This window comes from Populus alba, chromosome 19 (genome assembly GCF_005239225.2).
Source record: "Populus alba chromosome 19, ASM523922v2, whole genome shotgun sequence".
Lineage (NCBI taxonomy): Eukaryota > Viridiplantae > Streptophyta > Magnoliopsida > Malpighiales > Salicaceae > Populus > Populus alba.
Window position 1 is genome coordinate 859,490 of NC_133302.1, and position 25,416 is coordinate 884,905.

At 39.0% G+C, this 25,416-nt stretch overlaps 1 protein-coding gene and 1 pseudogene across 1 annotated transcript; both read left to right on the top strand.

The window, feature by feature from the left end:
- The first annotated feature begins 760 nt into the window (after window positions 1-760).
- LOC140955148 (uncharacterized) lies at window positions 761-4,719 on the top strand. Its single transcript, XM_073406945.1, has 7 exons — window positions 761-1,041; window positions 1,235-1,289; window positions 1,662-1,820; window positions 1,943-2,629; window positions 2,731-2,907; window positions 3,172-4,237; window positions 4,331-4,719. The coding sequence occupies exons 1-7, from the start codon at window positions 761-763 to the stop codon at window positions 4,717-4,719; spliced, it is 2,814 nt and encodes a 937-aa protein (XP_073263046.1).
- A 12,289-nt stretch (window positions 4,720-17,008) lies between these two features.
- Window positions 17,009-23,542, top strand: LOC118039818 (extradiol ring-cleavage dioxygenase-like; annotated as a pseudogene).
- The last annotated feature ends 1,874 nt before the right edge of the window (window positions 23,543-25,416 follow it).

Here is a 25,416-nt window from a genome sequence, read left to right on the forward strand (position 1 = left end):
AAGTTTTAACTGTATAACCTCCATCTGTTGAATGAAGCTATCACATAAGTGAAATGGATTAAAGCAATGGATGAAGAAATACATGCCATTGACAAGAAAGATACCTGGAAGCTGACTTATCCACCAGAAAAGAAGAAAGCAATAGGTGTCAAAAGGGTCTACAAGACGAAAGCCAAAGTAGTGGATAAAGGGTACAAGCAGAGAGAAGGCATTGAAAGGAGAAGTGTTCATGCTTGGCATGACATCCCTCGATTGAGTTTAAAGGGGAGATTTGTTGAATCTAAACTTAATCTAGAAGGTCAAGGAAGGCAACCACCGCCCAGCCAGCCACCAGCTGCCACCAACCGACCAACCACCAGCCGCAGCCGCAGCCGCCAGCCGCCAGCCACCAGCCGCCACAGCCGCCAGCCGCCTTCACACCTAGAAAGTTGAATTTTCTTGTTTTGATTTTGTGTATAAATAGAGTGCCCAGCTTATGCTATATGTGTGGAGAGAATTGAGAGAAACACTAGAAAGAGAATAGAGAGAGAGGGCATGTAATTGTTAAGCTTTTGTTGTAATTGTAAGCTTCAGTTTTTTGTAATAAAACAGTGTGTTTTATCCCCTCTGAGTGTTTCAAAGCCACCACCAGTGGTTTCTCCCACCAACTAATTTAGCACAACAACAATGTCTCTTATACTGTGCATTATTTCCTGAAGAACATCATATTGTAAGGGAGGAGTTGATAGGTTTTTTGATCGACGAGGGAATAATTGAAAGAATGGGGAGCAAGCAAGCAGCATTTGACGAGGGCCACACAATGCTTAATAGACTTGCAAATGTCTCCTTATTAGAAATAGATGAAACGTACAGATGTGTCAAGATGCATGATTTGGTTAGGGACATGGCAATCCAAATACAACAAGAGAACTCTCAAGGCATGGTTAAAGCAGGTTTAAAATTAAAAGAATTGCCAGATGTAGAGGAGTGGACAGAGAATCTTATGAGAGTTTCACTTTTGCATAACCAAATTGAAGAAATTCCTTCCAGCCATTCACCAAGGTATCCCGGTCTTTCAACTCTATTGTTATGTGAAAATTCAGAGTTGCAATTTATAGCAGATTCATTTTGTTGAGCAGTTGTGTGGGCTCAAGGTTTTTGATCTGTCTTATACAAATATCACAAAACTGTCTAATTCTGTCTCTAAATTGGTGAGTCTCACTTTATTATTGCTCATTGGTTGTAATATGTTAAGGCATGTACCATCATTAGAAAAGCTGAGGGCACTCAAGAGGTTAGATCTTGTTGGAGTTATGCCTTAAGTTGCTGCCTTTGTTTTATTTTAGTATTGTCTATCTTTGTTATTTTAATTCTGCTGAAATAAAATACTAGAGCTGGTTTTCAGGACGTGAACTAGTCTTTAGGAGTCAGTTATGTTGTTAGCTGAACATGGTACATTTATGTTAGTGGTCAGCTGAACGTGGCACATTGTAGTGCTACAAACCAACAATTTCAGTTTGTTTCAAGTCTATTTAAACGTGTAAAGATTGCTGAAACAAGTGAGCAATCAACGATATTTTCAGTTCAATAAAACAGTAAAAAACTTCCACTGTTCAAAGGAAAATCTGCATTCTGTTTTTCACTTCTTTTCAATCTTTTCAAACTCTTTCAATTGGTATCAGAGCAATTTTCTTGAAGGGCCTGTGATGGATTCTGAATCAAGTTTCACCCATAATTCTCCTCCAATCTTCAATGGAGAGAATTTTCAACTATGGGCAGTAAGAATGGAAACTCACCTAGAAGCCTTAGATTTGTGGGAAGCTGTTGAAAAGGATTATGAGGTGCCACCACTGCCTAATAATCCAACTATGACTCATATCAAAAGTCATAAGGAGAGAAAGACCAAGAAATCGAAGGCGAAGGCATGTCTGTTTGCTGCTGTTTCGACAACCATTTTCACCAGGATCATGTCACTTCAATCAGCAAAGGATGTTTGGGATTACTTGAAGAAGGATATGCAGGAGATGAAAGAATTCGTGGAATGCAAAGCTTAAACTTGATACGTGAATTTGAGCTGCAAAGGATGAAGGATTCTGAGACTATAAAGGAGTACTCAGACAAATTGATGGGGATTGCTAACAGAGTCAGGCTGCTGGGAACATCATTTGCAGATTCCAGAATTGTTGAAAAACTTCTGGTCACAGTACCAGAAAAGTATGAAGCTTCAATTACAACATTGGAGAATACTAAAGACCTATCAAAAATTACATTGACAGAGTTGCTAAATGCCTTACAAGCTCAGGAGCAGAGAAGGCTTATGAGGCAGGATCATGCAATTAAAGGTGCTTTGCAAGCAAAATTTGCAGACTATGACAATAAGAAGTTCTTCAGGAAGAACGCAGCTTCAGGCAGCATTAAACCAAATCAAGGTTACAACAAAGGAAAATTTATTAAAAGGAATTTTCCACCTTGTCAACACTGCAACAAGAGTGGTCACCCACCATTCAAATGCTGGAAGAGGCCTGATGCAAGGTGCAGCAAGTGCAATCAGCTAGGACATGAGGCAATAATCTGCAGATTCAAAAATCAAAAACAAGAAGAAGATGCTCAAGTCACGAACCAAGATGATGAGGATCAGATGCTTGTGGTTGTATGCTTCTCGATTCAAACCACACCTCAGACCATTGGCTAATTGATAGTGGTTGCACCAACCACATGACTTTTGATAAAAGTCTTTTCTGAAATTTGCAGCCTACAGAAGCTGCAAAAGTCAGAATTGGAAATGGTGAATGCATTGAAGCCAAGGGAAAGGGAACAATTGCCATCACAACAAATTCAGGTACAAAAACAATTGCAGATGTTCTTTATGTGCCTAATATAGATCAGAATTTGTTGAGTGTGGGGCAATTAATTGAGAAAGGAATGAAGGTGATTTTTGAAAATCAACATTGTTGTATTTTTTATGCTGCTGGGTGTAAAATTCTACAAGTTAGAATGAAGAGCAAAAGTTTCTCGTTTCTGCCATTTGAGGAGGAGCATAATGCTTTCCCAACAAAACTCAATTATACTAAGTTATGGCACAAAAGGTTGGGGCACTGCCATCAACAAAGGATGCTTACCATGAAGAATTCTGATGCTGTCAGAGGTATACCTTCATTTACTGAAATTACATTGAACTGTCATGCTTGTCAGTTTGGTAAGCAGAATAGAAAATCATTTCCGAGATCAACTTGGAGATCATCCCAAAAGCTGCAGCTGATTCATACCGATGTGGCTGGTCCTCTAAGCACACCATCATTAAATGGCAGTAAATATTACCTGCTGTTTATTGACGATTTCTCTCGAATGTGCTGGATTTATTTCATGAAATTCAAATCAGAGGTGGCTGGAATTCTCTGGAGCAGAGAATACACATCAACAAAATTCAATCTTTATTGTGAAGAAGCTGACATTGAGCATAAACTCACAGCCCCTTACACTCCAGAGCAGAATGGGGTTAGTGAGAGAAGAAATCGATACATAATGGAGATGGCTAGATGCATGCTACATGAGAAGAACTTGCCTAAAGTTTTTTGGGCAGAAGCTGCTAGCACAGCAGTATTCCTGCAAAATCGTCTCCCAACAAAGCTTTTGACAGAAAAAACTCCTTTTGAAGTGTGGTATAATTACAAACCCTCACTTAGTTTTCTTAAGGTTTTTGGCAGCACATGTTTTGTTCACATTCCACAGATTAAGAGGGACAAGCTGGACAAGAAGGCAATGCAAGGTATCTTTGTTGGCTATAGCACAATTTCTAAAGCCTACAAAGTATACCTCCCTCAAACCCTGAAAATTACAATTACACGGGATGTGCAGTTCCATGAAGACGACAAATGGAACTGGGATGAAACACAAGAGATCACGGTGCTTGATGATCAAATTATTACTTCCCTGCAAAATGAATCAATTGATGAATCACCAGTACGAGGCACCAGATCACTTGAAGAAATCTATCAAAGGAGCAATGTGGTTGTTTGTGAACCAGAAAATTATGAAGATGCGCAGATGAATCCAGCATGGCAGGAAGCAATGAAGGAGGAAATACACATGATTGAAAAAAATCATACGTGGGAACTTGTTGATCGACCTGACATTCTTTATGCAACAAACCTTCTATCAAGGTTTATGCATTGTCCAAGTGAGCTACATATGAGGGCAGCCAAACGTATCCTGCGTTACATCAAAGGAACATGCAGTTTTGGTGTTAAATTTATGCAATGTAAAACACTGAAATTGCATGGCTTTTCTGACAGTGATTAGGGTGGATTCATTGATGACATGAAAAGCACTTCTGGTTTTTGTTTCAATCTAGGCTCAACAATATTTTCATGGTCATCCAATAAGCAAAGCATTGTTGCACAATCAACTGCAGAGGCAGAGTTCATTGTTGCCACAGCTGCAGTTAACCAAGCTTTATGGCTTCAAAAGTTACTGCGTGATCTACATATGGAAGAGGAAGAAGCAACTGAAATCTCAGTTGACAATCAAGCAGCTATAGCAATCTCTAACAATCCTGTGTTTCATGGGAAAACCAAACATTTCAACATCAAATTATATTTTATCCGAGAGGTGCAAAAGAATGGAGATGTTAAGCTACTTTATTGCAGGACTGAAGATCAAATGGCTGATTTGTTTACCAAAGCACTTCCTGCTAACAGTTTCGAATTTCTCACAAGGCTGATAGGAGTATGCAGCCCTTAATGCAAGGAGGAGTGTTGGAGTTATGCCTTAAGTTGCTGCCTTTGTTTTATTTTAGTATTGTCTGTCTTTGTTATTTTAATTCTGCTGAAATAAAAGACTAGAGCTGGTCTTCAGGACGTGAACTAGTCTTTAGGAGTCAGTTATGTTGTTAGCTGAACATGGTACATTTCAGTTTGTTTCAAGTCTATTTAAACGTGTAAAGATTGCTGAAACAAGTGAGCAATCAACGATATTTTCAGTTCAATAAAACAGTAAAAAACCTCCACTGTTCAAAGGAAAATCTGCATTCTGTTTTTCACTTCTTCTTTTCAATCTTTTCAAACTCTTTCAGATCTCTCTGGTACTACACTTGAAAAGATGCCTCAAGGCATGGAATGGCTACGCAACCTGAGGTATCTTAGAATGAATAGTTATGGTGAAAAGGAGTTTCCTAGTGAGTTGTTACCTAAACTCTCTCACCTGCAAGTCTTTGTACTAGAGGAAAGGTTAATTGATGGAAGATATGGTCCGATAACAAAATCAAAAACTGGACTTCTAAATGATTTCCAAGCTTAGTTCATCCGGGAGCGTAGTGGTTTCAAGAGCTGCATGTCTACGAAATCTTTATCTTCCGCTCTCATTATGATGATAAAAAGCAATTCTTTGGTCTATCTTTCTCGAATGGTCAGTTCTCAGGGGTTGGATGAAGCAGTGGTTGCGCTATTGCCATTGGTATTATAGCACAATGCTGTTTTCTCCTTGGTCTTTTTCGATCGGCGGCCTTTACTCAGTCAGTAGGTGGGAAGTTGTTCTTTCAGTCTTATCCGAGCGCATCAAAGAACCTTTCTTTTTTCTGTAGAATTTTGAGCTGTTGGCAAGGAGCTACTCTTTCCCTCAGTTAAAGGAAAGGAAGTAGCATGCTAGAGAAAATTGGAAAGTTTGGAATGCCATTTTGAAGGTCACTCTGATTACGAGGAGTATCTCAAATCTCGGGATGAGACCCAATCACTAAGCACATACGAAATTGTTGTAGGACTACTGGATAATGATTATTTTATTAAAAGAAGTAAACAATTCTTTTAGGTAACTTGAGTGTAAACATAGATGGAGATTTTCAGGTAATGTTCCTAAAGGACATTCAACATCTGACCATTGATAAATGTAATGACGCAACAAGTTTATGCGATGTTTCCTCTCTAATAAAGTATGCAACTGAACTGGAGGTTTTATGGATTTGGAATTGCAATAGCATGGAGAGCTTGGTTTAATCCTCTTGGTTCTACTCTGCTCCACTACCATTGCCATCCTACAATGGTATATTTTCTGGTCTTAAAGAATTCTATTGTTGTGGATGTACTAATATGAAGAAGTTGTTCCCTCTTATCTTGCTGCCAAACCTCATAAACCTCGAAGTGATTACAGTTATTCATTGTGAGAAAATGGAGGAGATAATTGGTGGAACAAGATCAAATGAAGAAGGGGTTATGGGTGAAGAAAGCAGCACCAGCACCAGCACTAGCACTGAACTGAAGCTCTCAAAGTTAGTATTTATGGTATTGAAGGGATTGCCAGAACTGAAAAGCATTTGTAATGCAAAACTGATTTGCAATTCTCTCAAAGTAATTGAAGTAGAAACATGTGAGAAGCTAAAGAGGATGGCAATATATCTTCTGTTGCTTGAAAATGGCCAGCCATCTCCTCCTCCTTCTCTTGAAGAAATAACAGTATATGCAGAAGAGTGGTGGGAGTCAGTAGTGGAGTGGGAGCATCCAAACGCTAAGGATATCCTTCGTCCTATTGTAGATTTTAGGTATGATATGAATCTGCCCTTAATTAGAAGTAACTCTTGTCTTCCTGCCAAACCTCGTAAACTTGGAAAGGATTGTAGTTTCTTTTTGTGAGAAAATGGAGGCGATAATAGGTGGAACAGGATCAGATGAAGGGGTTATCGGTGAAGAAAGCAGCACCAACACTAGATTCACGCTCCCAAAGTTAAGAAATCTGAAATTGAAGTGGACAAAACTGATTTGCGATTCTCTCAAAGTAATTGAAGTAAGAATTGTGAGAAGCTGAAGAGGATGGAAATTTGTCTTTCATTGCTTGAAAATGGCCAGCCATCTCTTAGAGAAATCTATATAGAACCTGAAGAATGGTGGGAGTCAGTAGTGGAGTGGAGTGGGAGTGGGAGCATCCTAACGCCAAGGATGATGTTCTTCGTCCCTTTGTAAAGATTCAGGCATGATATGAGTCTGCTCTTAATATAATATAATATCGAATTAAGTTTAGGTGCTTGCTGGTTTTATACTCTGCCGTTCGTAGAGTTTGATTGGGAGGAGAAGACATTGCCCCTTAATATAAATAATGAATTACGGGTAAGCAATCGTGTTTTAATTGAATTTTAATTCCTCTGTTCCCTGTCTCTTGAAAAAATCAAAACTCCAATTGTTTGATCAGCAGTCCTTTAATGAGGGAATGAAAGCAAATGAAAACCATGGATTGTGTAGCTCCTGAAAACGCAACTTTCTAATCAATTTTTTCTCTATTTTTCAGTGGATATATGGCTCCTGAGTACGCAATGCTTGGCTACTTTACCAACTAAGCAGATGTTTATAGCTTTGGAGTTGTTGCTTTGGAAATTGTCAGTGGTAAGGGCAACACAAACCACAGGCCAATGGAGGAGTTTGTTTACCTTCTTGACGGAGTAAGCTTATACTCTCTAGAATTCTCTTCCATTCTTGGTTTCTTGCTCATTGGAAAACATTTATAAAACACTTGACGCTATTCTTGGTTTAATGCTCAATGGAAAACATCACATAGTATCTTTATGACTTAACAGGAAGAGGGTCTTCCTTCCCACCTCTGAGTAATATGAGATCCATAAAACTTTGTGAGTGCGATTTCTTCTAATCTTATGCCCTTTTCCGCTAATGCTCTTGTCCTTTGATTTGTTCATGACATAGATATAAATACTCGACAAAAAGATTTTCTGTTTGAAGCACAATTAAGAGCTATGGAAACACTCCTTTTACTACAGAACAAATGCCCAGTGAAGAACTGGAAAACTGGTATCTTCAGTTGATCTGCTGAGCTTCTCTTTAGCCCAAAGAAGATAAAACATGAGCTGCTGAGCTTCTCTTTTGAAAATCCTAAAGCTGCACCACATACTTCCCTTTTTATTTATTTACTTATTTTTCTTTTTTCTCCGCTTAAGGACTTTTATTTGTACTATGTAGAGATCTCAACTTCAATAACCTCACCGGATAAATAGATTTCCTGCAAGTCGATGTGTTAAATATTTTTATTTCTTTCACATATTTCTTGGAAGTAAGCTTCTGGGTAGCCTGATAATTGTCATTTTTAAATTCTCTTTAATTGGATTTTAATGAAATAACCTTAATTGGGGTCAGAGCATTCTTCAGAGGAGGCTATGGTGATACTAAATGTCGCTCTCTTATGCACCAATGCGTCCCCAACTCTTAGGCCTACAAGGTCTCAACTTGCGAGCATGCTCGAAGGTCAAACTTCTGTTGAGGACCTTCTTTCTGATCCTGGGTTTTCCGCGATCAACACAAAATACAAGGCTATTAGAAACCATTTCTGGCATAATCCAAGCCAAACTTATAGCATGTGATCTATAAACGGATCATACTGTTCTGATTCCACAAACTCGTACGGAGAGCCAGGCCATCTTCTGCGAATTAGTACAGTAAAATCCATTTAGTAAATGTTGTATCATGTATATTAACTTGAAATAATTTGCAGAGGAGGGAACAGTCCCAATGTATTTCTCTATTTATACATATAGCTACTCTCTTCTTTAAGCAAATCCTCGTGAACCTTGTTGCATCTGATAAGCCTATATGATACAGAACACGATTTAAAGCTGCAAGGAGAAAGGGGATGATGAATGGCACTGACAATGTAACATAGAATGCTGCTTATTCTTTCGGCCTGGTTGCTTCTTGATTGCCTAAGCTGTTCACCTTCACGCATTCCATCCTCAAAACGTCTACCACATAAACTCTTAATTTTGAGCTTCGCAATTGAACCAAGAAAAAATATTGTTCATCTGAAGGAACTAAATTCAATGAATCCTGGAACAAGCAACCAGGTGAACAAGTACCACTCAATAGCATAGTCAATGATAATCCAGTCACCGTCATGATCTCTGCCATGTCTATAGATTGTTAATAAGGGAATATAGTGGAGAAAGCTATGACAAATTGTTGATCGCATGGCGGAACTGCTAGAATGAACCTACAATGGCGTTTGCATGGACTATGAATATGAAACTGATGTCCCGTTAAAGGGTTCGCAAGCAAAATTCGAGAATCTTTGCAATGTCTTTCTGCAACTTTCAGGAACAAATATTACAAGACCGTCCAGTGGTAGAGTTCAAAAGCATGCCCCTCAGATATGTTAGGATACTGACATGCAAACCCGACAAGACAAAAGGTAAGGGACAAGATAAAATGAGAAGTGACACACAAGAATTTACGTGGTTCACCCAATTAGGCTACGTCCACTGGCAAGTATAGAAGGATTTTACTAGTAATGTGAGAATTATAACCTCTCTTAAATAATAGGAGAACCACTAAGAATCTCTCTATTACTAGGAGAAAACACCTCACTTACTCTCTCACAAATACCTCACAACTTTATGGTATTATTTTCTCTCTTCACTCTCTCTTCTTTCTCTCTTTCTTTCTTGTGATGTTTTTTATAAAGCAAGGATGCACTGCCTATTTACAGGCAAGCTTCCTTGCCTTAGTCATCTTGTAGCACCGAATTGGTGCCTACAATATTGATTTGGCTGGCACCAATTCGGTGCCTACAATCTTTGACTTAGCTGGCACCAATTGGTGCCAGCTAGCTTCTAGCTTCTTCTAGCTTCACATTCTCCCACTTGAAGACTTTGATGATTTAATCAAGTCTTCACACATGATCATCTGTGATTCTTCTATCCTGTCAATATTTGCCATCTTCATGCTGCTTACGTGTCTGCTAGGCCACAAGAGGATCTGCACCATATATACTTATCAGTGTTGACTGGTTTGGTCAAAGCATCTGCTGGGTTTTCCTTTGTGTGAACCTTCTGAAAATCCATGCTTCCATCTTCCACCACTTCACGAACAAAGTGATATTGTACATCTATATGTTTTGTTCTTGAATGAAACGCTGGATTCCTTGCAATATGCAAGGCACTCTGACTATCACAATACAAAAGAATCCTCTCTTGTTTGTGCCCAAGCTCTTCCATAAGTTTCTTCAGCCATATTGCTTCTTTACAAGCCTGTGTAGTTGCCATATACTCAATTTCTGTTGTGGATAACGCTACAACAGTCTGAAGTTTAGAGACCCAGCTCACAGCTCCTCCTGCAATTATGAACACATAGCCTGTAGTGGATTTTCTTTTCTCAAGGTCACCAGCAAAATCTGAATCAACATAACCTCTGACAGTAAATTCTGATCCTCCATAACATAATGCGGCATCTGAGGTACCCTTGATGTATCTCAAGATCCTCTTAATAGTATTCCAATGCTCTTTACCAGGATTTTCCATGTATCGACTAGCTGCTCCCACTGCTTGTGCAATGTCTGGTCTTGTACATATCATAGCAAACATTAAACTTCCCACTGCTGATGCATACGGTACTCGAGACATCTCCATCCTCTCTGCTTCATTGCTAGGAGACATACTTGAGGATAATTTGAAATTAATAGGAAGTGGGGGTGGAAATTGGCTTACAATCTTGCATGTTGAAGCGTCGCAAGATTTTCTTCAAATAATTCTTCTGAGAAAGCCAAATCTTCCTCTTACTTCTGTCTCGGTGAATTTGCATCCCTAGAATCTTGTTTGCTGGTCCCAAGTCCTTCATATCAAACTCCCTAGCCAATTGTGCCTTCAATTCTTGGACTTGATCTTTGTTGGGGCCTATTACCAACATGTCATCCACGTACAACAACAAAATGATGAAGACATCATTTTCTTCAAACCTCTTGTAATATGTACAATGATCTGAACTGAGTCTGTTGTACCCAAGGCTAATTATAAAGGAATCAAATCTCTTGTACCAACACCTCGGTGCCTATTTGAGACCGTATAGAGATTTGTTCAACCTGCAAACCAAGTTCTCCTTGCCTGTTTCAGCAAAACCCTCTGGTTGGAGCATATAAATTTCTTCTTCAAGTTCTCCATGAAGAAATGCAGTTTTCACGTCTAACTGCTCTAAGTGAAGATCAAATATAGCACACATTACCAAGACTACTCTGATTGTAGTAAGTCGTACCACCGGAGAAAATATCTCATTAAAGTCTATTCCTTCTTTCTGAGCATATCCTTTCACCACTAATCTTGCACGATACCGCTCCACTTGATCATTGCCATCACGCTTTATCTTCTAAACCCATTTGTTGCCAATGGCCTTTCTTCCTTGTGGTAGCGGAACAAGATCCCAAGTGTTATTCTTGTGCAAAGCTTCAATCTCCTCTTGCATTGCTGTCATCCACATAGATACATTTGTGCTTTTGATAGCCTCATGGAAAGTTGATGGCTCTCCATCCTCTGTTAGAAGACAGTATGCAATGTTGCTCTCAGTAACATATTTTGAGTGCCAAGCCGGTGGTCTTCTTTCACGAGTTGACCGTCGAACTTCAGGAGTTTCAGACTCTATTTGTTCTTGTTCTTCATGCTCTGGTACAGCTTCAGAAGAAGTACGATTCTGAGTATTTTCCATCTGGACTTCTGTAGTCTCCTTTAAAATGCTATTATTTTCTTCCATTTGCATTTTATCTTCTGCAAATATGACATCTCTGCTGATGACTACCTTGTGGGCAGTGGGATCCCACAAGCGATACCCCTTCACTCCATCAGCATATCCCAAGAATACACATTTTCTGGATTTTGAATCCAGCTTGCTGACCTCTTGAGTATTGTACATTACGTACACAGGACTTCCAAATATATCAACTGGCTTTCCAGTCCACATCTTCATCGGTGTCTTCAACTCAATTGCAGTAGACGGAGATCGATTTATTACATAACAGGCGGTATTGACTGCTTCTGCCCAGAATGACTTTTCTAGACCTGCAGCCTTCAACATTGCTCTTGTTCTTTCCAATAGAGTTCTGTTCATCCACTCTTCCACTCCATTTTGTTGTGGAGTGTATGCCGTTGTGAACTGCCGTTTGATACCTTCATGTTGACAGAAGTTATCAAATTCATCACTGGTATATTCTCCTCCATTGTCAGTCCTCAAACACTTGATCTTCTTTTCAGATTCAAGTTCTACCCGCGCTTTGAAGGTTTTAAAAACTGCGAACACATCTGCCTTCCTTCTAATCGGATACACCCAACATCTCCTGGAGAAGTCATCTATGAATGATACAAAGTATCTTGCTCCTCCCAAGGATACAACCGGTGCTTGCCAAACATTAGAGTGAATCAGGTCTAAGATGCATTTGCTCTTAGTTGTTGACGTGTCAAACTTCAACCTGTGTTGTTTACTTGTAACACAGGGCTCACAAAAAGGTAAAGTAACCTTTGTAAGTCCAGGGAGTAACTTCTGATCAGAGAGAACCTTTAAACCTTTCTCTGACATGTGGCCTAGTTTTTGATGCCACATCATCGTCTTCTCTTCTGTAGGACTGGCTGATGCGATTGATGCTTCTGCCCCCTGATGTGTTTCTCCCATTAATACAAACATGTTTGCAACTGTCTTTCTTGCCTTTAAAACCACCAGCGCGCCTTTGATAATTTTCATGATTCCATTGTCTGTTCGGATCTTACAGCCAAGACTATCAAATTGTCCTACGGACAAAAGATTCTTCTTTAAGTCTTTCACATGTCGCACTCCTGATGTCGCACGTCCCCCGCGCGACGATTTGACGATTTTTCATTTCTTTGCTTGATTGGTTCTTTGGGAGTCGCCACCTAGTATTTATTGAGGGTTACTAGGAAACCCGAATTTACTGGTCTTTGCTAGAGATTCGTAGGTACGGGACTGGTTGTGGCTAGGGAAGGTATTAGCACCCCTAGCGCACCCTACCTGAGGTAAGCTGCTTTGCGGTTTGATGTGATTTGAAAATTTGAAATATTAATCAAATTCTTAAGGCTTTGATAAATCAGTTATTAAATCCCAGAATATATGTAGAAACTTGTTCTTACATTTTCATGGAAAATACAACTTGATTTTATTTGTCCTTGAGATATTTAACCATATTTAAATTAACAAATAATTCTTTTTGTCTTTTTTTTTTATTTTTATAATTCAATAACATAAATAAAAAAAAATACAAACACACACACACACATCTCTTTTCTTATTATTATTTTTCTTATACATCTTTTTTTACATGTAAAACAAATAACAAAAATTCAAAATAAAACAAATACAATTCAGAAATTACAAAATAAAAACCCAAAAAATCTACAGTAACTGCAGGGAAGGCCCGGAACAGTGCTGGAAGGTTTCTGGGCGCGGGAACAGTGGCGGCGCGTCTCCTCCACGCGCCGCCAGTGGTGGCGGCGCGTGGGTTCACGCGCCGCCGCAGGAAAAACCCAAGAGGCAGAGCGATCTGGGACGTTTTCTACTCCTCTCCCTTTCTGCACCGGCGGTGTGAAGTAATGCCACCTGCAAGGTCAAAAAAACACAACAAGCAGTAGTTTTTATTTTGTCTTCTCCTTCTCAGATCTGTCCCGGTCTTCTTTCTTTTTCAGATCTGAATCTGTCTTCGCTTGTTTTGGATCTGTTTCTTCTATTTTTATTCCACCTTCTACTCCATTTTAGGTGGCCAGCGGAATGTCAAAGGGGCGACCGGCGGCTGAGCTTCTATCGTGTCTGTGCAGCTGCCCGTGGCCGGTTCGGGTGTTGGTGAGAACGAGGGCATGCGGGCTGCCAGGCGGTGTTCCCGGTGGCTGAGGGAAGGGTCGGTCAGAGCTGGAGCCACCGGCGATGAAGAAGAGAGTGTTGCCCCGGCGCTGCCGTGTGTTGACTGCGGGCTCACTGGTGAAGACGGCGCCGCTGCTGTTGGCGTCTATTCGGCTGGCTTTGTTGGGGAGAAGAGAAACGAAAATGGCCGGGGGGGAGGTCTGTGTGCAGACGGCTCCTCTCCTCTGGTGGTCTTTTTGACCAAGAAAAGGGGAAGACTTTGGGCGGCTTGTTGGCTGGGGAGAAGGGGCCAAGAGAGGGAGAGTTTGTGGAAATGGGGGAGATGGTTTTTGTGGCTTGGGGGAAACCAGAGAGAGCTGGCGGCTGCAGGAAATTTTTAGTTTTCTTTCCAAGGCCAGGCCGGCGGCTTCCCAATATGAAAAGGTGGAAGCTTCAGTTTTTTATCCTCCGGGGCGGCTGCGCAGGGAAGATGATCGGTAGGGTTACTCTTTTTTTTTTCCCCGTGTAAAATTTTTCTCCCCCCCTCTAAATTTCAGTGTAGCTTAGTATTTATAGGATAAGTTTTGCTAGGTTTTCCAAACTAGTCCCCCAACTTTTCTTTTCTTTTCTTTCTTTCTTTGTAAATTTTGATTTTTCTTATTTTTTTGGTATTTTTGAAAGCGAGCAATATCAACGTCGACTCAAGAAGAAGAATCAGTGATTATAAAATTAACGCGTTAAAATTTGAACGCGTTCAAAACCTTTGAAAATTTAAATTCTTTTGAGATGATGTTGAAAATGCTAAAACGATGCAAATACATCAAAAATACATTTTTTTGGGTTTTTCTTTGTTTTTTTGCTATTTTTGATTTTTTTCTGAAAATTTATCAAAAATATGGGTCAAAAAATGGGTAGCAACACCTGAAATAGTACGAATTAAGCCATCATACATCTTCAATTTGATGGTGCCAATGCCATCAATCTCTAAAACATGATTATCACCCATGAACACTGTGCCTCCAGAGATAGGTTCATATGTATAGAACCAATCTCGTCTAGGGGTCATATGCCATGTTGCTCCTGAATCCATTAGCCAGACCTCAGTGAGCTCTTCTCTATCAGTAGAGATTGTTGCTGTTTCACTATATAAAATCTCCCCATCTTCTGAGGTGCTTGCAACACATCCTTGAGGTTTTGATGACTCTGCAGTATTCTCTATACCCTTTTTAAACCAACAATCCTTTTTGAAGTGCCCTTTTCTGCCACAGTTGTAGCATTTCACAGCCTTCTTACTTCTTGATTTGGACCTCCCCTGCCTTTGACTCCCACTGAAGCCACGTTCCGTTGATCTTCCTCTTAATACCAACAATGCCTCAGCTTGGTTTGAACTGTTTCTGTCTCCTTTGTTTTTGCGCCTATTTTCTTCTTCCAAGATAGCAGCTACAACATCATCGAAGACTAAATAGTCTGAGAGGATATTATTGGTCAAGTTGATAATGAGTTGATCATACGAATCAGGAAGACTTTGAAGTAGAAGCTCTGCACTTTCATGTTCCTCTATTTGTTGACCCAATGTAGTGAGTTGTGAAAATAGAGTTCTTATTGTGTTGATGTGGTCAGTCACCGACGTGGTTTCTGCCATTCGAAGGGTATAAAGTCTCCGCTTTAAGAAAATCTTATTATGCAAAGACTTGGACTCATATAGCTTGGTTAGAGTCTCCCATATCTCCTTAGCTGTTTTCTTCTCCGCCACACTTGATAATACTTCATCGGCTAATGCTAAATGTATGTTAGCAATAGCATTGCCATCCATCTCATTCGATTTTGCATTATCAGTGATCTCCGCGGGCCGATCCCCAATTGCTGCCAAGCAATTGTCTTTCCTCAAGATTGCCTTGATTCTCATTTTCCATAGTGAGAAATTGCTCCCCTTGAACCTCTCAATCTCGTACTTTGCTGCCATTGTATTCACCGAGATCTATTCAGCTATCACCGTTTCACAGATCTGTAACGTATATAGAAATAGTATCGTGTGAATAATACTTCACTAAGTAAGTTTCCAGGAAAGATTGGAGGCGTCACAAACGGTCCCGCTTAAAACCCAATCTCCTTAGACAGAACTTCCTAGATTGTATTTAATCACTGCACTGACTTTCTATATAACATATGTGAACAGTAACGTATGTGAACAGTACCATATGGATGAATAGTACTGTATAGGTGAATAGTGTCATAGACGTGAATAGTAGTCGTATACACGAATTTTGTGTGTTAACAACAACAATCAAGAAGGCTCTGATACCACTGTTAGGATACTGACATGCAAACCCGACAAGACAAAAGGTAAGGGACAAGATAAAATGAGAAGTGACACACAAGAATTTACGTGGTTCATCCAATTAGGCTACGTCCATTGGCAAGTATAGAAGGATTTTACTAGTAATGTGGGAATTACAACCTCTCTCAAATAATAGGAGAACCACTAAGAATCTCTCTATTACTAGGAGAAAACACCTCACTTACTCTCTCACAAATACCTCACAACTTTGTGGTATTATTTTCTCTCTTCACTCTCTCTTCTTTCTCTCTTTCTTTCTTGTGATGTTTTTTATAAGGCAAGGATGCACTGCCTATTTATAGGCAAGCTTCCTTGCCTTAGTCATCTTGTAGCACCGAATTGGTGCCTACAATATTGATTTGGCTGGCACCAATTCGGTGCCTACAATCTTTGACTTAGGTGGCACCAATTGGTGCCAGCTAACTTCTAGCTTCTTCTAGCTTCACAAGATATAGGGCTTTTAAAAAAAAAAAAATTTGGCGTAATTACACTGTAACAAAATGTAAAACTATTATTTTACCCCTATATATACTCTAATTATTTATATCTAGCAAATTAGTCGTTTTATTATGAATTACACTGAACAATTCATAATAAAACACTTATATCTTTTAGTTCTATGTTAAATAAGGACATGCCCAGGATTTTTTGGTTGCCATTTAAAAAAAAAGCAAATATATTAAAAAAAAAAACTAGCTTTTCTTATATTTCAAAACAAAATTTTTAGTAATATCCACACAAAATTATGGTAGATAAGATTTAATTAAATATTTTTAAATTTATGGTTAGGGAAAAATTGGATCATAATTTTAAACAGACTTTTTGAAAATATTTGTTTTTTTATTAAACCTATTTTAAATTATTTTTTATTTGAAAAAATATTAAATTGATATTTTTTTAGATTTTTTAATAAATTTAGTATACTAATATAAATAAAAAATTTATTAAATTTTCAATTAAAAACTACTTTTAAAAAACACATCTTCACCCAACAAACTTTTAATACATATATTAGATACAAGATAGACTTTACATAAAAAAATACATTGCCGACCAAATATGAAAATCATTACCATACACAAGGATCAATTTGACAAAAACAACGTCAGCCAAGACATCATCAAGAAGGTCAAGGTCAAACCAAACTCATCGCTTTGCGAGACCCTGTCGAAATTCCTATATATATATATGGTACCATAGAAGAAGAAGAGAATATTTTTCTTGTTGCTATTAATGCGTTTGCTCCATTCATTGAATCAAAAGTACAGATTTTTTTCAATTTGCAAAAGGGGTTTGATGGATACGGTTTATATCTCCCATGGGTCACCAATGATGGCGATCGATGAAAGCATACCAGCGAGGAAATTCTTTAAGACATGGCAACAAATTTTCAAAGAAAGACCTAAAGCCATTCTTGTTATTTCTGGCCATTGGGATACCAAAGAACCAACTGTTAATGTTGTTAATCGCAATGACACCATTTATGACTTCTATGGCTTCCCCAAATCCATGTATAAGGTACTTTTGATTTATTTTTCTCTCAAAGTTTTCTGTTTTTTTATTTCTCAATGGTTTTTCTTATCAGGGTTGGTGAGTTTTCAGGTTGATTAAGTTTTGAGAGATTATGATCTAATATTTAGGTAGAAGAATGTCTTTAGTTCTTTGGTGTGGGCCAATTGCTTCTTTTATGTTTTATGCATGTGAAAATGTTTTGAAAGTCTTGTTTTTTTTTTATTAAAAGGTTTTTTCTTATCTGGGTTGGTGAAATTTTGTTCCAATTGTAGCTTGATAAACTCTTATAAGAGTGATAGATATGATGAGATATTCAGGAAAAAGAATAAGTTTTTTATTGTAATATACTAGACACCTGCAAATTGTTAAAACTGTGATTGCACTGTTAAAGATATTCCCTATAATATACAGAGTTCTAAACCTTAGGGCTGTTGTTAGCTGTTGCTTTCTCCTGCAGCGGAGAGTTATTGATCTGTTGAAAGTTTCTTACGTTGGAGAATTTCATCTTGGTGATGATTAAAAGGCAAACAAAGTTTCTTACCTTTACATTGAACAATTAATTAGCTAGCGTTTTCAAGTTGAAACTTGTCTTTTTATTGTTAATTGGATCTTTTTATTTATGTTTCCAATATTTTTCCCCTTCTTCCAGCTCAAATATACACCACCAGGTGCTCATGGCAAATGGCTTCAAGCGTGTGAAGGAAGATAAAACACGAGGAGTTGACCATGGCACATGGGTTCCTCTGATGTTCATGTATCCTGAGGCTGACATTCCAGTGTGCCAGCTCTCTGTTCAGACTGATAGAGATGGAACTTACCATTATAACTTGGGGAAGGCATTGGCCCCCCTTAGGGAGGAAGGTATCCTCATCATGGGATCTGGAGCTACTACTCACAACTTGGGGACCATGCAACCCAGTGGCAGTCTTGTTCCTTCATGGGCTTTACAGTTGGATACCTGGCTCAAAAATGCTCTTCTTGAAGGAAGGTATGTTTTCTCTTTGGAAAAGTCTTATGCTTGTAATATACTAGACACCTGCAAATTGTTGAATATTAAACTCAACATCCAGAAAGTCAAGGAAGGCAACCACAGCTGCCACCAACCGACCAGCCACCAGCTGCCACAGCCACCAGCCGCCACAGCCACCAGCCGCCTTCATACTTGAAGGTTGAATTTTCTAGTTTTTGATTTCGTGTATAAATAGAGTGCCCAGCTTCTGTTAAATTATGTGGAGAGAATTGAGAGAAACACTAGAAAGAGAAAGAGAGAGAGAGAGAGGGCGTGTATTGTTGTAAGCTTTTGTTAATTAATTGTAAGCTTCGGTTCTTGTAATAAAACCTTGTGTTTTATCCCCTCTGAGTGTTTCCAAGCCACCACCAGTGGTTTCTCCCACCAACAATTGGTATCAGAGCCCCGTTCGTCAGAAAACAGAAGAGTTTTGGGGTATATCCGAATTTTCAAAGTTGTCAAAAACAAGTTTTGATCATTCCACAGTGTAGAGCTCATCAATACGAACTCACTGGTGCAAGAATCAGCTTCAACGGAGACGGAGGTAGCCCACACGCGCCGCCTGAAGATTCTGCACAGAAGACCACGCGCATCCAACGCGCTCTAAAGGTTGAAGACGACTGAGCCACACGCCGAGCCGCTTAAGCCAAGTCCGCCCCTAGTCCGCCGAGCCACAAGTCGAGCCGTACTCCGCGCCGCGCCGCGCCGTCATCAAAGCCGCGCCGAGCCGACAAAATATTCCCGGTTCAACCCAGCGAACCACCCGCCGTACAGAATTGGTTTTTGGACCGGTTCACCCATTTTTGGACCCGATTTCAACAAAGTCAGACCGGTTCCTAACTATTTGGACCATTCCGAATCGATCTACAGTGTCGGTTTGGCCAAATGTGGCTCCCAGAAGGCGATATAGTCATTAAAAGAGCAAAATGACTACAGAAGGTACACATACACTCATCCCGAAGCTGACCAAAGACAACTATGATAGTTGGTGCATCAGATTGAAGGCATTCCTTGGGTCACAAGAGTGTTTGGATATTGTACAAACTGGTTATGATGAACCAGAGTCCAAAGAAGCAGAAGATGCTTTACAAGAGGCACAAAAGCAAGCCCTCAAAGTCAACAGAAAGAAAGACAACAAAGCAAAGACCATCATCTATCAGGGTCTTGATGAAGACACATTTGAGATCATAGCTTCCGCTGAAACATCACATGATATATGGGAGGCTCTCCAACAGAAATACAAAGGTGCTGATAGAATCAAGAAGATTCGTCTTCAATCTTTGCGAGGTGAATTTGAGTTATTGCAAATGAAGTCCTCGGAGTCTATTTCTGATTATCACACAAGGATTATGGTGATAGTCAACCAGATGAGGAGAAATGGAGAAGCCATCGTCGATTCTCGAATTACTGAGAAAATTTTGAGATCCCTAGATCCAAAATTTGATTTTGTTGTTGTCGCAATTGAAGAGTCCAAAGAAGTGGACAAATTGACAGTTGATGAGCTTATGAGTTCTTTGTAAGCTCATGAGCAGAAGATTGTAAAGCAAAATGGAGATAAGGCCATCGAGCATGCCTTACAAGCAAAGCTGTCTCTCAAGGACAGATATGAGCAAGGGGAGACTTCAACAAGTGGATATCCCACTCAAGAAAGAAGTCAACAATCCAGAGGAGGATTTCAGCAATTCCAAGGAAGAGGATCTTGGAATACAAGCTTTAGAGGAAGAGGTGGCAGAAACACCACCAGAGGAGGTCGAGGCCAACATGCATTCACTCCTAGAGGAAGAGGAGGCGGTTACAATAACCGTGAGAAGAGGAATATCCAATGTTATAGTTGCAATCAATTTGGGCACTATAGCACTGAATGCAGAAGGAAAGCTCCGTTGGAGATACGTGAGCAAGCCACCTATGCAGAGAAGGATGACAGAGAAGAAGCTGCATTTCTTGTCCAACAAGAACTTGGCGAGAAACAGGAAGATAAATGGTATCTAGATACTGGAGCCAGCAATCACATGTGCGGCTACCGAGAGTTATTTAGTTATCTAGATGAGACCAAGCAAGGTCTAGTTACTTTTGGAGATACCACAAAGGTTCCATTCAAAGGTAAAGGCAGCATCCCAATTAAGTTGAAGAACGACGATTCCAGCTACATCGCCGATGTGTATTATGTCCCAGTCATAAAGCAGAACCTGATTAGCATAGGTCAACATTTGGAGAGAGGGTATACTTTTTACTCGAAGAATTGTCATCTGACAATTAGAGACAACAATTGGAGATTAATGGCCTACGTGAAAATGTCCAAGAATAGGATGTTTCCTTTGAACATCCAGTATGATGCAACAAGGTGTTTGAGTGCCATCACCAACAGTGAAGAATGGCTTTGGCACCTAAGGCTTGGACATCTGAATTTTTATGAGTCTGAAGATGCTAGCAAGCAAGAAGATGGTCAAAGGTTTGCCTCACATTGATCATCCAGATGAAGTCTGTGAAAGTTGTGTCCTCAGCAAACATCACAGATCCAGTTTTGCCAAAGAAGTCAAGTGGAGAGCAAAGAGGCCACTAGAGTTAGTGCACACAGATGTGTGTGGTCCAATAACGCCTATGTCGACTGGACAAAATAGGTACTTCCTCATCACTTTTATTGATGATTTTAATAGAAAGACATGGATATACTTTCTGAAGAGGAAGTCAAAAGTATTCAATTGTTTTAAAGATTTTAAAGCAATTGTGGAGAAGCAAACTGGTTACACGATCAGAACCGTAAGATCTAATCAAGGTGGAGAATATACAACAAATGACTTTGAAGCCTTTTGTACACAATAAGGCATCAGACATCAGACAACACCAGCTTACACACCACAGCTGAACGGTATAGCTGAAAGGAAGAATCACACGATTCTTGACATGGCAAGAAGTCTGCTCAAAGCAAAGAAATTGCCCAAGCAATACTGGGCTGAAGCTGTATCATGTGCAGTGTATCTACTGAATCGCTGCCCAACCAGAAGTTTGCAAGGCGTCATTCCAGAAGAAGCATGGAGTGGTCACAAACCAAGTGTTGCTCATCTACGAGTCTTTGGTTGTGTGGCATATGCAAAGATCCTAGATGCAAGAAGGACAAAGCTTGATGATAAAAGCGAGAAATGCATCTTTGTCGGATATGGTGAAAGAAGGGTGGGATACAAGCTATATAATCCCATCATGAAGAAGGTGATTATGAGTAGAGATGTTATCTTTGAAGAAGATAAATCTTGGGAATGGAATGATGATCAAGAAGCAGTGGAATGGATCAACATTGATTTGATCCTTGAAGGTGATAAAGTACCAACAGTACTTGCAGAAGAACCGATTGTACCTGCAAAAGAACCGATTGTGCCAGCAGCTGAACCACAAAGTCCGGTGTTTATACCAGTAGCTGAACCACAAAGTCCGGTACACAGATTCCCTGTATTCAACAGGAGGAACACACCAGGAGCATCATCATCAACACCACCATCAGCATCCTCATCAGAAGGACCAAGAAGGATGCGAAATCTTGAAGAGATGTACGATGCCACTCAAGTCATGGAAGATACAACTTTATTTTATTTCTTTGCAAATAGTGACCCATTAAGCTTCAATAAAGCTGTCACATAAAAGAAATGGATAAAAGCAATGGATGAAGAAATACATGCCATTGAGAAGAATGATACCTGGAAGCTGACTCATCCACCAAAAAACAAGAAAGCAATAGGTGTCAAAAGGGTCTACAAGACGAAAGCCAAATTAGTGGATAAAGGCTACAAGCAAAGAGAAGGCATTGAAGGGAGAAGTGTGCATGCTTGGCATGACATCCCTCGATTGAGTTTAAGGGGGAGATTTGTTGAATATTAAACTCAACATCCAGAAGGTCAAGGAAGGTGTCGATACACGACGTCGGGCGACGGCTCCTCTTTTTTTGTTTAATTTAACAAAAAGTTTTTTTTTCTTATTGGGGGAAATGAATATTTTATTGGAGTCACCATCTAGTAATTTGAGGGAACTAGAAATCCCAAATTAAACACTGGTTCTAGATATTCGGGTACTGGGTTAGTTATGATTAAGGGAAGGTAGACACCACCCTTAAAACATCCTTTCAAAAGAAAGGTTACCCTTACTTGTGTGTTTTTTATTTGATTTAAATGCTATTATATTTTGAGTTTATTTGCAATTTCGTTTTTTTAAATAGTTAACGTCGGTCCCTAAAAATAGAAGACGCGTTAAAAAATGACATCAGTCCCTAAAAATAGAAGACTTGTCTAAAATATCGACGTTTGACCCTAAAAAGGAGATTTACGTCTGAGTTACAAAAAAAATAAAATAAAATTATGGATATAATCCATATTTGTTTGGTATTTAAACTTCTTTTTTTTTTTTTACATCGGTCCTTTTCTATAAAAAGAGACGTGTCGACAAACAACGTTCGTAAAAAGACGTTAAAAAATGACATCAGTTCCTAAAAATAGGAAACTCGTCTAAAATATTGGTAGAAAAATATACGAGAAAATCACACATTTTTTTTTATGATTGTTTTGAATTTTATTTTTTTAAAAAAAATTTCGGAGAAAACCGGGTATTTTAATACTGGATTTGTATTTTACAATGTAAATATACAACCCGATATTATGCAAAAATTGGTAGAAAATATTTGAGAAAAATCATAAATTTTTTTAAATGATTTTTTGAAATTTTTTTGGATTTAAAAAAAAATAAAAAAAATAAAAAAGTCCACTGCATGAACAGTGGACGTGAATTATAATTCATGCCACTATTCATGCGTGAACAGTAGGACGTGAATTATAATTCACGTCCTCTGTTCCTGCAAAAACAACGACAGCAATGAAGAAAAAGAAGAAGGGGAAGAAGAGTGGCTTACCTGGCTGAAGGGTCGTGGCTGCCGTCAGTATTCTGGCTGAGGAAGGTGTGCTGCCGGTGGTTGCAACGGTGGAGCTGTTGATGGCGTCGGCTTCCTGTGGCAGAGGAAGGAAGAAGAAGAGGAAAAAAAAAACGCGCTTGGCTCTTGGTGGTCGGCTGGTGGTTGCGTTGGCTGCCTGTGGTGGAGATAATGGTGGGAAGACCGGTGATGAGGGTGGTGGTGGCTGAAGGTCACGGTGGAGAGAGAAAGAAAGAGTAAATGTGCAGAAATCGGCAGAAAAACAGGTTTTTTGGCTGACTTTGGACCCCATTTTTCTCTCTTTTCAGGCCATTAAATCCACCTCTATTTATAGGCGGTGGAAGAGGGCAATCTTTTCTACATTGAGGAAAAATTTAAGCCCTTGATTCAGTTGGGAAGGATCCCAACCATTGGCTCAAAGTAGGTATCATGAGTTGAAAATCTGCAGACAAAAGCTGATTGAGTAGGCCTCTTTAGGCTGTCACCAGTGCTAATATATTGTCATTTAGCCCAACCTGATCACATGGGGTTGTAGAAAAAATGCATAGGATCCGTTTAATATAATATTTGTTAACTTCGGTGGACATTAGGTACATTAAATGCAGCTGCAAATTAGTCAACCAGACCAGCTTTTTTCAGAGAAAAAAATAAAATCTGCAGACAAAAGCTAATTGAGTAGGCCTCTTTAGGCTGTCACCAGTGCTAATATATTGTCATTTAGCCCAACTTGATCACATGGAGTTGTAGACAAACTGCAGAGGATCATTTTGGTATAAGATTTGTCAAATTTGGTGGACGTTAGGTACATTAAATGCAGCTGCGAAGTAGTCAACCACACCAGCTTTTTCAGAAAAAAATAAAGAGAATAATGAACAGTGATTTTTGGTCAAAGTTCATTTCAGTCCTCTCTCTTTCAATTGAGCCCTAATTGACCCTAAACCTTTTTATTTAATGCAATTAACCCCCTCATTAACTTGGTAAAAAATAAATGTGGTCCTTTAAAATTCGGATTTTCTCAATTAAGCCCAAATTAAACTCTCAAACTTAATTCTTCACCAATTAAGTCCCAAATAAAATTAATTTGACCCATTTAAAGTATAATTAAGTCCTTGCACTTAATTAAATCCTTCAATTGGACCCAAATTAATTCTTAAACATAATTAAAACTTAATTTGGCCCATGATTAAATCAAATTGGCCCATTAAAAAATTAATTATGTCATTGAACTTAATTTTTATGCAAATTCATCCAATAATCATTTAATTTGACCTTGAATTTGCATTTTTTTCTTCATTTTTGGGCACAATAAGGTACAATTAGGCCTTGAACTTCCTCCAAAATTGCAGCTTGATTCCCCAATTTCCTTTCTCCACATTGTCAGCCTTTATTTTATTTTTTAATTTTTATTTTTGAAAAAGAAATTGATTTTTTTTTGGATTTTTAATAATAATAATAGAAATAAAATAACATTCAAGAAAATCTTGGTGAGTCCAAAAATTGGGTTACAACAGTTGCCCCCTCTTTACAATGCTTATGGTGCAAAGGCATTGGAAAATTCGTTTTCTTTTGACTTTGCATAGTAAGTTTTGTAAAGAAAAAAACGATGGTGGTATTGAAAAAATATACAGATTTTCAGTTGGTCTATTCTTCTAGGCGACCTGCCCAAGTGAAAAACATGAAAGTGTTTTCAACAATGGTTTAGTGAAGTACATGAAAGTGATTTCAACAATGGTTTCGTGATCTGACCCGTCTGTGAAATACATGAGATTGATTTCAACAATTTTTTTTTTACTACCACGATGATAAAATGCGAGGAAACTCGCAAGTGGTCTAATTGTTCCAGGCGACCTGCCCGATTGATAAAATGCGACGAAACTCGCAAGTGGTCTAATTGTTCCAGGCGACCTGCCCGATGATAAAATGCAAAGAACTCGCAAGTGGTCTAATTGTTCCAGGCGACCTACCCGATGGTGAAATACTTGAAAGTGATTTCAGCAGTGAGCTTCAGGGTTGATGAAAACTTCTAAAGGAAGTCATACCTGTACGGTTGAGATTTGATTTGTAAATCGATCTCAAAGATGAT